We start from the raw sequence: 14,875 nt of genomic DNA, 5'->3' as shown, positions 1-14,875 counted from the left end.
TTACATCAAGGATATCATAATGACATCTGATGTCAATCTCATTGACATCAAAAAGATGACAGTGTCCCACCAGCACAATCCAAAAACTTTGGATCATAAAAAAAGCAAAGAGTGCCGCAATATAGCTACGCTAATAGCAGCATGAAGCTCCAAAAATTATCAGTAACGGTATTAACCATCTATGTATATGTCCAACTTTCAGCCTTCTACTCACTCGGCAAAATTTTAATTCAATTTTCAAAATTAAGAATTCAGTTTTACCTAAAATTAACTTGGTTATTATATCTTGCTAATTGAAAACAACTCAAATTTATATAGATTTTGATTTGAAAAATTATTTAAACAAAACGTACGAGTACCACGATATAATAAATTGAACTCATTTGATAAAAAGGGAAATAAACATTATATCTATATAAGGTGTTGCGAATTCCAAGTGCCCGCCCCGGAGAGCAGAAATAGCATACATAATAACAACCACGCTTCACTCTTCTCTTCCACCCTCCGACCACTCGCGTGGGTTCGAGCCCCGATTGAGTCAACTATTTTGTTCTGCCCATCTAAGATAATGTCAGTCGTTTATTATTGTCATTCCATTCCTCGTGAATTGCATTGCATCATAATCGATAGCAGGCGAAAATGAGGACATAAAAAGAGAGGGAGGGGAAGCAGCAGCGCAGAGATGGCAATTAAATTAGTACTGGATTGAGTTGATGAGCGACTGTACAACTTGTATAGTGGTGGTGGTTCCACATCCTATAATTCTGCTCGTTGGTTTTTCTGTGTCTGTACAATTAATTTATATGAATTGAGGCAAATTTTGTTTCAGCACCCACATCCTTCACTTTGATTCACATCAGCGTCTTGTTTGGCCTGAAACATGACCTCGAGCTTTCTCTACAGCCAATAAAATAACTCACAGGGTGGAAGGTTGGCAGGGGAGGAGTTGGTTCAAAAAGTTCGATAATGGGTTTCCTAATGAAATTAAATGATATCATTAGATGTTATTCCAGACCATTATTAAAATATTTAAAGTAAAAAAGTCGTCTTTGGTCCTCTTCTCAATTGGCTTTCATTAATACTTCAGTAACTGCTGCCAATTTAGTTCAACTGTTTAAAATTGTTAACAAGAGACCAATTTAAATCACGCAAACCTCAAAGGCAATGGAAGTCAGCCAAGCAAAAAGCCAAGCAAAAAGTTATGCATTAGAAAATTACTACAATATGATTGCTTCAAAATTCGCCCGAGAGCATTTGAACAATTATTGAGAAAACAGCTGACCTGTATGTGTACTTCAACGAGGTCTTCGTGCATGTCTTTGGTTGTCTGTGCCTCCATGCCTGGTAGGGCAGCTGCCACTCTGCGGAAGAGCTGTTTGACATTGTAGCCTGCCTTAGCACTAGTCTCTATGAACATCACTCCCATCTCACTCGCCTTCTTCTCACCTTCCTCCGTTGATACCTTAAGAGTCATCAAAATTCTACTTCCGCATAACTGCAGACCATCTTAACAAAATCGCGGTGACCCGTTTTGTTGGCAAAAAGTAATTGAACAAGTGCAGAGTTGTGTCAGCTAAATTTGTACTGGAAATGAGAACTTTCAGCTGTTTGGTGAATTTTAAATCGGATGGCTTAGGGACTTTAGTTCTGCGCTAAAAAGATCCCAAAATCTCAAAAAAATGACATTGATGACATCATTGGAAAAAGCAGCAGAAGAAATACAACGAGGAGATTGCAAAATAGCAGTCATTGCCCCTCTGCACTTAGATTGAAAAGGATAACAAAAAAATGACAGCCTCAGGTGTCAAAGATCAATTTTGGGGTGCAGTTTTAGTCCTCGGGAGGTAGTCTTCAAATTGAAGGCTTCTAACAAATACTACCAATTCAAATTTGCTATAATGAACTCCGACAAAATACCTCCAAACTATTTTCATGACGGCATGATCAGTTTTTCTTTTCATCGCTTTTCTGACCTTGGTCGTATGGTTAAATGTTTTAACCTCGGTCGTATGGTCAATTTTTTATTGGAATATGCAAAATTTTACTGTTTCTTTCAGTAGAAAAACTGGCGATATTCCAAATTATTATTTAAAGAGACTAGCAAGCCCACAAAACCATAACAAGAATATCATTTATACAAATAGAAGTTTCAAAAGAAGTTATGGTTTCCGTTTCGCACCGACTCGGGCTTGAACCCATGCCCCTCGTTTAACAGCAAAAGATCTCACCACTTACGCTATCTATGCGTAGCGCACTTGTCTTTTGCTCTTTCTACAGCAAATTTCTGGACAAGGTCGTTCGTGACTTGCGGCTCTTAAACATGCGATTCGAGAGGCCGCTTAAACAATTGAAAATTTTGTCCCAGTTTAGAGCTCACACGTTCATTATATAGGATTACCATTTGTCATCCCCCAAACACACACAGGAACATAAACCCATTCGAGTCGCAAGAATTGCTCATGAACAACCGGCGGCAAGGTGTTGATTAGAAATTTTCATTTTACAACCTAATAGCAGTCCTCAATCTTACCCGCTGCGCTATACCCACTACTGGCCACCGTTCATCACAATTGCTTTTATCGTATCAATAAAGATATTTCAGATTGGAGAGCATTTGCGCTCACAAAAACTCACACAAAAAAGCGTAAAACTTAGTTGAAAACAAAGTGTTCTATAATAGGTCAGAATCTGTAAAGCTAAATCTTTGCAGAAAAACACAAGTTTGCAATGAAAACTTCGAACTTCATCTGGGAGCAACTAAAAAGCATTTCGTACCCAGGACAGTAAATACTCCCTCTGAGAAGCATACTTTTGAAGTCCTCATAGCCTCGTCGTAAATTCACCTGAATAACAGTCTTTCGTCCCAGGTTCAGTTCTCACCCATCTACTTTGAGCCTTTTAGGTCATTGACCTCTCGATATAATCGCTTAACCACGCTGCTCAATGCGTCTTTTAAACATGCGCTTCGAGAGGCCCCTTAAAAATGCAAAAATTTTGTCGCATTTTATAGCTCGCGTTTAATATAAAAGGATTACCATTCTGAATCTCCCAAACACACAAGAACATAAACCGACTCGAGTCATAAGAATTGCTCTCGAATAGCGGCATGGTGTTGATTAGAACTATTCATGTCCATAATAGGGAAGGTACCCGACACGACACGGGTTCGAACCTTCCATCCTCTAGCAGGCCGTCATATTAACAATTGCGCTATTCACTCTACTGAACACCGTTTATCACAATCGCTTTCATCGTATCAACAAACATACTTCAGACTGGAGAACATTTGAGATCACGCAAAACCCGAACAGTGTGAAGCGTGAAAAAAATAATTGAAAGCAAACAGTGTTCTACAATAGCGCAAAATCTGTAAAGCCAAAGCTTTGCAGAAAAACACATGTTTACAAAAAAACTTCAACCTTCGTTCGGGAGCAACCAAAAAACACTTAAGACCCAGGACAGTAAATCTTCCCTCTGGGGAGCATACTTTTCTCTGGGGAGAACTATTCATGTCTATAAAAGGAAAGGTACCCGACACGACACGAATTCGAACCTTCGACCCTCAGAATAGCAGGGCTCCATCTTACCAATTGCGCTATACCCTCTACTGACCACTGTTTATCACAATCGCTTTCAACTTATCCAAAAACATATCTCTGATGTGAGAGCATTTGAAATCACGCAAAACTCAAACAGTGAAGCGGGAAAAAACTTAGTTGAAAGCAGTGTTCTATAATAGCGCAGAATCTGTAACGCTAAAGTTTTGCAGATATACACACTTTTACAATAAAAAACTTCAGACTTCGTTTGGGCGCAACCAAAAAAAACGCTTAGTAGACAGGACATTAAATCCTCCCTCTGGGTGAGCATACTTTTAAAGTCCTCATAGCCTCGTGGTAAATGCACCTGAATAACAGTCTTTTGTGCCAGGTTCGGTTCTCACCCATCTAGTTTGAGACATTCAGGTCGACCCCTCGATCTACTCGCTTAATCACGCTGCTCAATGCGGCTCCTAGACAAGCGCTCCGAGGGGCCCTTAAAAAGGCGAAAAATTGTCCCATTTTATAGCTCACGCGTTTAATGTATAGGATTACATTTATCAATCCCCCAAACAGGAGCCCCATTGAGCAGCGTTGAGGAGCCGCATTGAGCAGCGTGATTAAGCGAGTAGATCGAGGGGTCGACCTAAATGTCTCAAACTCAATGCATGAGAACCGAACCTGGCACAAAAGACTGTTATTCGATCTACTGGCTTAATCACGCTGCTCAATGCGGCTCCTAGACAATCGCTCCGAGGGGCCCCTTAAAAATTCAAAAAATTGTCCCATTTTAAAGCTCACGCGTTTGATATACAGGATTACATTTTTTAATCCCCAAACAGGAGCCGCATTGAGCAGCGTTGAGGAGCCGCATTGAGCAGCGTGATTAAGCGAGTAGATCGAGGGGTCGACCTAAATGTCTCAAACTAGATGGGTGAGAACCGAACCTGGCACAAAAGACTGTTTTAAGGGGCCCTAGACAAGCGCTCCGAGGGGCCCCCTAAAAAGGCAAAAAGTGTCCCATTTTATATCTCACGCGTTTAATATATAGGATTACATTTTTTAATCCCCCAAACACACAGCAACAAAAACCGACTCGAGTCACAAGATTTGCTATCAAACAGCGCATGGTATTGATTAGAAATATTCATGTCTATAAAGAGGAATGTACCCAACACGACACGGGTTGGAACCTTCGATCCTCTAGCAGGCCGTCATATTAACAATTGCGCTATTCACTCTACTGACCACCGTTTATCACAATCGCTTTCATCGTATCAACATACTTCAGACTGGAGAACATTTGAGATCACGCAAAACCCGAACAGCAAGAAGCGTGAAAAAAAATAATTGAAAGCACAGAGTGTTCTACAATAGCGCAAAATTTGTAAAGCCAAAGCTTTGCAGAAAAACACATGTTTCCAAAAAAACTTCAATCTTCGTTCGGGAGCAACCAAAAAACACTTAGTACCCAGAACAGTAAATCTTCCCTCTGGGGAGAACTATTCATGTCTATAAAAGGAAAGGTACCCGACACGACACGAATTCGAACCTTCGACCCTCAGAATAGCAGGGCTCCATCTTACCAATTGCGCTATACCCTCTACTAGCCACTGTTTATCACAATCTCTTTCAACTTATCCAAAAACATATTTCAGATGTGAGAGCATTTGAGATCACGCAAAACTCAAACAGTGAAGCGTGAAAAAACTTAGTTGAAAGCAGTGTTCTATAATAGCGCAGAATCTGTAAGGCTTAAGTTTTGCAGAAATACACACTTTTACAATAAAAAACTTCAGACTTCGTTTGGGCGCAACCAAAAAAACGCTTAGTACCCAGGACAGTAGATCCTCCCTCTGGGTGAGCATACTTTTAAAGTCCTCATAGCCTCGTGGCAAATGCACTTGAATAACAGTCTTTTGTGCCAGGTTCGGTTCTCATGCATTGAGTTTGAGACATTTAGGTCGACCCCTCGATCTACTCGCTTAATCACGCTGCTCAATGCGGCTCTTAAACAAGCGCTCCGAGGGGCCCCTTAAAAAGGCAAAAAAATTGTCCCATTTTATAGCTCACGCGTTTAATTTATAGGATCACATTTTTTAATCCCCCAAACACACAGCAACAAAAACCGACTCGAGTCACAAGAATTGCTATCAAACAGAGCATGGCATTGATTAGAAATATTCATGTCTATAAAGAGGAAGGTACCCGACACAACACGAATTTGAACCTTCGACCCTCAGAATAGCAGGCCTCCGTCTTACAAATTGCGCTATACCCTCTACTAGCCACTGTTTATCACAATCGCTTTCATATCCAAAAAAATATTTCAGACTGTAGAGCATCTGAGATCACGCAAAACTCACATAGTAAAGCGTGAAAAAACGTAGTGCATGACCTGAATGTGTACTTCAACGAGGTCTTCGTGCATGTCTTTGGTTATCTGTGCCTCCATGCCTGGTAGGGCAGCTGCCACTCTGCGGAAGAGCTCTTTGACATTGTAGCCTGCCTTAGCACTAGTCTCTATGAACATCACTCCCATCTCACTCGCCTTCTTCTCACCCTCCTCCGTTGATACCTAAAAAGTCATCAAAATTCTGCTTCCGCATTACTGCAGACCCGTTTTGTTGGCAAAAAGTAATTGAACAAGTGCACAGTTGTGTCAGCTAAATTTGTACTGAAAATGAGAACTTTCAGCTGTTTGGTGAATTTTAAATCGGTTGGCTTAGGGACTTTAGTTCTGCGCTAACAAGATCCTAAAATCTTTAAAAAAAATGACATTGATGACATCATTGGAAAAAGCAGAAAAAATACAACGAGGAGATTGCAAAATAGCAGTCATTGCCCCTCTGCACTTAGATTGAAAAGGATAACAAAAAAAAATTGACAGCCTCAGGTGTCTAAGATCAATTTTGGGGTGAAGTTTTAGTCCTCGGGAGGTAGTCTTCAAATTGAAGGCTTCTAACAAATACTACCAATTCATATTTGCTATATTGAACTCCGACAAAATACCTCCAAACTATTTTAATGACGGCATGATCAGTTTTGCTTTTCATCGCTTTTCTGACCTCGGTCGTATGGTTAAATGCTTCAATTTTTTATTTGAATATGCAAAATTTTACTGTTTCTTTCAGTAGAAAAACTGGCTATAATCCAAATTTTTAAAGATCTCACCACTTACGCTATCTATGCGTAGCGCACTTGTCTTTTGCTCTTTCTACAGCAAATTTCTGGACAATGGCGTTTGTGACTTGCGGCTCTTAAAGATGCGATTCGAGAGTCCGCTTAAACAATTGAAAATTTTGTCCCAGTTTAGAGCTCACGCGTTCATTATATAGGATTACCATTTGTCATCCCCCAAAAACACAGGAACATAAACCCATTCGCGTCGCAAGAATTGCTCATGAACAACCGGCGGCATTGTGTTGATTAGAAATTTTCATTTTACAACCCAATAGCAGTCCTCAATCATACCCGCTGCACTATACCCACTACTGGCCACCGTTCATCACAATTGCTTTTATCGTATCAATAAACATATTTCAGATTGGAGAGCATTTGCGCTCACAAAAACTCACACAAAAAAGCGTAAAACTTAGTTGAAAACAAAGTGTTCTATAATAGGTCAGAATCTGTAAAGCTAAAGCTTCGCAGAGAAACACACCTTTACAATGAAAATTTCTAACTTCATTTGGGCGCAACTAAAAAACGCTTAGTACCTAGGACAATAAATCCTACCTGTGGGTGAGCATAGTTTTGAAGTCCTCATAGCCTAGTGGTAAATGCAATTGAAAAACAGCCTTTTGTCCCAGGTTTGGTTCTCACCCATCTAATTTGAGACTTTTAGGTCATTGACCCTTGATATATTCGCTTAACCACGCTGCCCAATGCAGCTCCTATACATGCGCTGTGAAACGCCCCTTAAAAATGAAAAAAACGTGGTTCCATTTTATAGCTCGCGTTTAGTATATAGGATTACCATTTTCATCCCCCAATAACACAGAAATATAAACCGACTCGAATCACAAGAACTGCTCTCGAACAGCAGCATGGCGTTGATTAGAAATATTCATGTCTATAAAAGGGAAGGTACCCGACACATGTTCGAACCCCTGACCCTTAGAATAACAGTCCTCCATCTTACCAACTGCGCTAGACCCTCTACTGACCACCGTTTATTACAATCACTTTCATCGTACCGATAAACATATTTCAGGCATTTGAGATAACGAAAAACTCACACAGTAAAGCGTGAAAAAACTTAGTGGAAAACAAAGTGTTCTATAAAAGGTCAGAATCTGTAAAGCTAAAGCTTTTCAGAAAAACCCACGTTTACAATGAAAACTTCAAATTTCGTCTGGGAGCAAATAAAAAACAATTCGTACCCAGGACAGTAAATACTCCCTCTCAAAAGCATGCTTTTGAAGTCCTCATAGCCTCGTCGTAAAGGCACATGAATAACAGTCTTTTGTCCCAGGTTCAGTTCTCACCCATCTACTTTGAGCCTTTTAGGTCATTGACCTTTCGATATATTCGCTTAACCACGTTGCTCAATGCGGCTATTAAACATGCGCTGAGAGACCCCTTAAACATGCAAGAAATTTGTCCATTTTTAGAGCTCAAATGTTTAATATATAGGACTGAACTGTATTATACCGCTGTCTTTCCAAAAACTCACTCTGATTTTTTAAATGAGTGAAGCATACAGTTTGTACTTAGTTCGAGAATACAGTTTGAAGTCTCGCTGAAAGAGTGGTTTTCTTCGTACCACATTCCGAGAGCGCAAGATCATAGTGTCGGAGGAGACGCGATAAGATTTTTATTTTTAGCTAATTCATGTAACTGTAATTCACTTTCTGGTTCTGGAAACTTCTTAAAGTCTACACGAAAATTACGAGTGCATCAAATGGTTGTAGTGACTATTAAATAGAAGTAGTCTATTTAATGGTTGCAGTGTGTTTTTGATTTGATTTCCTCATACATCCTTACATCAGGTTAAGTTAGCAAACTTAACAAAGTTGCCCAGAAATTGTTTGTAGAACTTTTAAACCACGTTTCGTGGCTGTCAAGGGGCAGTTAAAAATCTTTTTGCAACTTCATTTTTCAAATGAAATCTTTTTTTTTTGATGATTTTCAATTCTCAATATCAATTTCTCCATTTTTGCTTTCTATTGAATACCTCAATGCCCGTAATTATTTAGTCATTGACTAATGAAGACTCAAGGTAGCAGCAGTCAATATATTTGGGCGTTTTTCAGACACGCAAGTTTTGAACAAAATGATGCATCGAAAAAGTTCAACGATTTCCACTAATTTATTCCTCATTCTTTTTCTTCTCCCAGATTGTTGACACCGTTGATGAAATTTCAATTTACTATGGCGGACGAACTGCTCTCAACGACTGGCGAGGTAAACAATTTGGGGGCGTAGGTCAGAGATAATTTTATGATAAAACTTCTGAATAATGAGGGGTTCGCACCAGCTAACTCCGGGTGGGAGTCGTGGACATTCCGCACTAAGATATATGGGCTATACCAGTTCATCTCTCACAATAAGTTTTATTTTCGCAGCAGATTTATTTTCTGAATGTTCGCAGTTGAAACAACAGTTGAAAAAATAAAGAAGTCAATCATAAACATGTCACTCGAGAAGTGAAATAGAAATAATGCTCAAGAAAACGGTCAATCAAAAATTTTGCATGAAACTCACGTTTACAAAAAATGCTTCAAACTTTGTTCAAGAGCAATTAATTACTAGATACTTTTCTTGGTTAATTCAAAAACTTCTAAATAGTTCAAAATTTTCGATTTGTCTGTTGTTGTTTAAGTTTTGTAGAGCGAATCCGGGTACTTTTTTCGTTGCTAGATTCAATGTGGCATACAGTTCTACAAGCGAAATAATAGTGTTTCAGTTGTGTTCTTGGTATATATTGTGGCGAAGGGTAACTTCGAGTCGTTTCCGGCATACTTCCGGTTGTTTTTCTTACATCTGTCCACGTTTTGAATTTGATCAAATTGGAGTGTTGATATTGATCACACCGAAATATGAAGTAGACCAAAAATCCGATTGATTTTGCAGCTTAAACTTTTAAAATTCGACTTTAAAGTTGAGCGAGAAAACAAAAAAAAATTTGATTCCTATATAGTGATATACTCCTCACATGCGGCGAATTGACTTATGTGTGCAAGTTTATGTTTTTTTTCGAACCGGTATTAAGATAACATTTCAATTCAAGGTTGTTGGCCAGGTAGCAAAACTTCTTTAAATTGTAGTTCAGGACTTAAGCTAAGGTTTTTTCAAATTCTGTTGTAGAGTACTCAATTACATCAGCAGCAGTTGTACAACAACTCGTGGTAAAACTGACCTCCCGTTTATCGGCGAGGTCTGTCTTGTTGCCTACTAGCATGATGATGACGTCACTGCCCCTCTCTGCCCTGACGTCCTCTATCCATTTGGGCACTTGCTTGAAGGAGGCGTCATTCGTTATGTCATACACGACTATTGCCACGGAGGAGTCTCGGATGTACGAGGGGATCAGGGAACGGAACCTAAAACGTCAACAAAAACAGTGATCCATTTCGGCAAAGCTTACTGTCCATTAATTCTCCGAAACTGTAGATTACAAAAATGGGTTCTGAACGGCAAAATGGGTGTGAAAATTGGTTGAGAACAACCCAAAAAAATGAGTACAACCTGAAAAAAAAACATTGTACTTGTTCAACACTTGGCTAGAGAGATGAAGTGCTAAGCTTTTGAAGCCTTGGTGAACAACAGAACAAGAGAATGGGTGATAAAAGATACCAAAGCTCGAGAGCTTACGACCAATTCAGGTAAAGGTTAGCACACTAGGCTTGCTAATAAGAGATGCTGGTTCGAATTAAGAACTGGTCAATTTTGAGTAATGCGCCTGCTTTGACCCTCAACAGTTGCGAACGGGTAGATTCTAAATCAAAATAAGCTTTTAAAGAAAAACTTTTCGGAAAATCGGAGCAGACGATGATAAGTTTTGTTGTTACAATGTGTTGTTGTAATATGTTGCATATTTTACCACCATATGACAAGACACTCCTTCCAAAAAAATTGAGCATTTGAAGATATAGACTTTTGAGTAGAAGTTGAGCGTGTCTGGCGGTTATAAAATCGAAAGAAGCTGTGCATAAATATACATTGCAATAATATGATGATCAGATCATTGGAATTGAATAAATAAAAATTTCCATTTTTACCCAAAATTTACCTCATGCAAAATTATTCGCTCAATTCTATCTACCGATTTCATAACATTCTGACATTTTCCCTTTCCTAGTTTCTCCTTCAGGGCATAGTTTCTAGATTGTGGTAAGGGCTACTATCAAAAGATTAATGAGTCTGGGTTCATTTTAATTGATCAAAATATAATTGATAGTATTTCGATTACTTGCCTTTTAAGGCATTCAGAGCACCAAGTCCTCAAAATATAAAAATCGAGCCGTCAATGATAATAATTAGTTGTTTGCTAGTGTATCCATCATTTTAAGACATAAATCAAGAAGCCATTAATCAAAGAAGAGTAATTAATGACAACAGTTGTCATGATTGAGGAAGAGGAAGGCTTCATTTTCTAATTCGGTTAAGAGTAAAAAGGAAAAAATCAGGGTCATGACGATTAGACCACACACACACACATAAAAGACGGCAGTAAATCTTTTTATGTAAAGCTTTAAAAGATTTTCTGGCAAAGAAGCCAAACCACTCAGACAAAAAATTCATATACTAACAATAAAACTTGTATAAAACTTTACTTGAGAATAACTCCTGCAACAGAATATTGCTCTCTTCAATGGCAAACTGCATAACTCATGTTGTATTAATTTCATTGATGCCAAGCAAGCTTTTTGATCAATCTATTGACCAATGTGCGAATTTTCCACAGATTTTTTAACAATATACCATGATCTATACCGTCCAATACAGATTCGCCAGTTTTTCCTACATAACAATTTCAGTTCGTTTGATATAAAGGTCAATTTCATGATCCAATTAACCTACAATTACTCTTACAAAAACAGGTCTCTGGCGTGTTTTTTTTTGTCAGAGTTACATACATCACATCTGTAACTGAACGGTAAATTAAAACAAGCAAGCTGCTCGACAAGCAAATTGTGCAACTTAAATGTTATTAACGGACATATGGAAAACAAGAAAACATTAACTTACAACGAAAAGATTAAAAGGAGTCAAATAATAATGGAGAGAAAGAACAACAAAGAACACAAGAAAAATGCGAAAACAATGCAGGATAAATTAGAGCAACATTTGGTGCTTAAGCATTAGTTAGAACTGAATATTAACAAATCTTCCTGATACTGAAAAATTAATAAACGACCGCTTCTAAGCTTAGACAGATACATTTCCAAAGAGCAGAAAGTTGAGAACTAAGTTCGTCATCAATACCTGTAACAAACATTTTGCAGGGGAGCAAGCAACATTTACTGTATAACTTTAATCTTGTACGCTTTTACAAGGTTGCCTTGTATGCTACATAGTAAAGGGACGTAGTCATCTTATGAAATTGTGATAAAGCAATCGTCAGATTTTTTGCCGATTGAAATTTTAAACATACTAGCGTCCGACAAATTCCTCTTAAATGATAGGCGGGGCAAGGGCTGTGACCTAGATAAATTTTTGTTCCGACCCCTCTTGAGGGGGGACTATATACTCAACTGTTTTTTTTGTTCAGACAATATTGGCCGATCGATATGATCATCGAAGAGAGTTGTGAGTAGAATATTTATCGAGGTTTAATTTTTTGTGAAAATTAAGGTTCCTTTTCACATTTTCCAGAAGTTTTATCGAAAATTTTGTCAATTTTGTTAAAATAGGTTAAAATTGTTAACAATAGTGTTGTTGAACAACCATAGTGTTGTTAAATTTGGCGGAAGTACACACCCCATAAACAACAAACAATTTTTGTAAACTACTAAAAACCACTAACCAAAATACTCGTAAACTCCAAGGGGGCTAGTCCTACTTCCATTTCTAATAACAGTGCTCTGGAATTAACCTTTCGCCGTTTTTTGCAAACTTATCTCGATGATTATCAAAAACGCAGCATTTAACTTTGACTTTTTTTTACTAACAAATTATCTAAATCTATAACATTCGAAATAATTAAGTGTTCTTGGTGGACGAACATCAATAGCTAGGCTAGTTTTGGCCTAATCTTGGACTATTACAACCTTGAAAATAATTGGGATTGTAATCAGTTGATCACTTTTTCAAAAAAAAATTATCTTTTTTATGTTCGTTAAAGAACAGAAGAACTCAAATTAAAGCTCACTGGTGATAGGTCCAATTAGCTTTCTAAGTAGCTGCAAATTCATGTATCTAGTTTTTTACTCGAAAGCTTGTGGTCGTTTTGACTTTTAAAACTATTTGTTTCGTAAATGAACGGGCTATTTAAACTTTGTCTCTATTTTTCCTTTATTTTGATCAACTTGTAGATTAGTATCAACATAATACTTCTTTCTATTGATTTATAATTCAATCTTTATTGCGGTTTTACGCGTTAAGTTACCATTTTCTAGCCTGCATACTACCAGATTTCGCATTCTTTTACTTAGGTAATTGCCCACTTTTCAGGCCATGTCCTCGTTTTTTCACGTTGTGACATTATTGACAGTTCACTATTTTAATTTAATAGAATTTTTTATTTTGTCTTTAACTGTCGTTATCAATTTGTCTTCTAGTCGTATAAATAGCTGATAGCTTTCCTGAATTTGAAAACAATTGCTTTATTGAAAAAAAACACATTCTAGAGTCGCTTTTTTGTTTTCTGTGTGTTTCTGTTTCCTAGTCTCGTTAATTAAAGATCACATGTGAGATTATTGGCGTCGAGAGCAGGGGCAGGCTTGGACACGGGTTTTTCAAAAAGTAATTTTTGATTTTTGTCTATATTTGACGTTGTTTCTGTAAACATAATACATATTCTGAATAATTACATGTATCACGGGCTTCCTTTGGACGAAAAAACGAACCTACTTAATAATTTCATTTTGTAGCTAATGGCTTTCATGACTTTGAAAATATTGTTTTTGAAAAACAAAAGTATTTCTTAATTTTACACCTTTTTCGCTTCTTTCTCAACTTTTCACCAAAATTCATTAATGAGAGGTCACATACATCATTTTCATTCAAAGAAAGAGCAACCGAACATATTTTGCGGGGCAGAAAATGGCTTTACGACTTCGACAGCATTTTCTCACAGGCTTCAAGTTTTGTTCTCTCTTTGTTATTCTTTTAGTTACCGCATGAAAATTGAAAAAAAGACAGGTCCTAATGCCCTCTGATATAGGCATCGGTGATAATACAACGTTTGGAAAAATTCAGTTGATATCTATTAGTTTTTGCTACTTGAAATTAATTGTTTTTAGAAATAGGCGAATTATTTAAATTCGCTGTTTTTTTTCTTTTTTTGTCTAATTGTAACCGAGACTTATTATGGACTGGTCCCATATCTTTTTTAAATTTATTTTGCTCAGTTTCAGTTTTATCTGACGCTATCTTGACTTTTTTTAAGAAAAAATGGCCATAAATTTTTTGATGTAATTAATGTTTGTTGTTTGATTTTGTTGTTGTTTGTTGCCTCGCTTTCTTAATAATGGCAGATCTCATCAACCTAATGCCGCATTTCTCACTCCACTAAAGTATTTGCAATGGAGGGAATATTTTTTTCATACACAAAATTTTTGAAAAATACTTGAATTTTTGGGGTTTTCTGTCTGTTCTCATGAAGATGAGCGGGGTCGGAACTTTATGTGCGAACGCACATTACCAAACCTCCTCCTTCGAACCCGCCACCTCCAGAGTGCTAGCCATTTAGCCTTCAGCACTGGGCTATAATGCCCTGGGATCTTTTCCGTTTCTACCCCACCCCCGGTACGTTATGCAACCCCAGTTACAGAGCACGTGTCATTACTCAAAAAGCATTATGTTAATATATTTCACGTGCGTCTGGTGGTGCAAAACATGTACCTACTAGGCTGGGCGCAGGGGGTGGGCACACGGCGAAAATCCAAGCCCTGAATCACGTTACAATCCCTTTTACATTACCAGCAAATTTTCACTTAGGAGTGAGCGCAATTGAGATCACTCAAAACTGACGGGGAAGCGTGAAAAAGTGACTTGAGAAGTCAAAGAATGTTCTGGAACAAAAGCTCAAAAATGGTCAAATAAAAATTCGACCATTCGACTTCGTCCGAGAGCAATTAAAAATACCCCACTATGATCGGTCACATTGACCTCAAATGACAGGCGGGATCAACTGTTACTTACTTTAGCCGGGTAGGGGGTAGATG

General features: G+C 37.9%; 1 protein-coding gene across 1 annotated transcript in view; it reads right to left on the bottom strand.

Annotated features, from left to right (window-relative positions):
* Nucleotides 1-304: 304 nt before the first annotated feature.
* LOC142337527 (ras-related protein Rab-6A-like) overlaps nucleotides 305-14,875 on the bottom strand; it is a 165,600-nt gene continuing 151,029 nt past the window's right edge. Inside the window, exons 3-5 of the mRNA XM_075386818.1 lie at nucleotides 9,904-10,087; nucleotides 1,283-1,462; nucleotides 305-873 (exon numbers count right to left, since the gene is read on the bottom strand). Coding sequence (XP_075242933.1) covers nucleotides 826-873; nucleotides 1,283-1,462; nucleotides 9,904-10,087 — 412 coding nt within the window. The 3' untranslated portion in view covers nucleotides 305-825. The remainder of the gene's footprint in view (nucleotides 874-1,282; nucleotides 1,463-9,903; nucleotides 10,088-14,875) is intronic.

This window comes from Convolutriloba macropyga, chromosome 4 (genome assembly GCF_964194025.1).
Source record: "Convolutriloba macropyga chromosome 4, txConMacr16.3, whole genome shotgun sequence".
In the NCBI taxonomy this organism is placed as follows: domain Eukaryota; kingdom Metazoa; phylum Xenacoelomorpha; order Acoela; family Convolutidae; genus Convolutriloba; species Convolutriloba macropyga.
The sequence above is the reverse complement of the archived record's forward strand: the minus strand, read 5'-3'. Positions and strand labels throughout refer to the sequence as shown.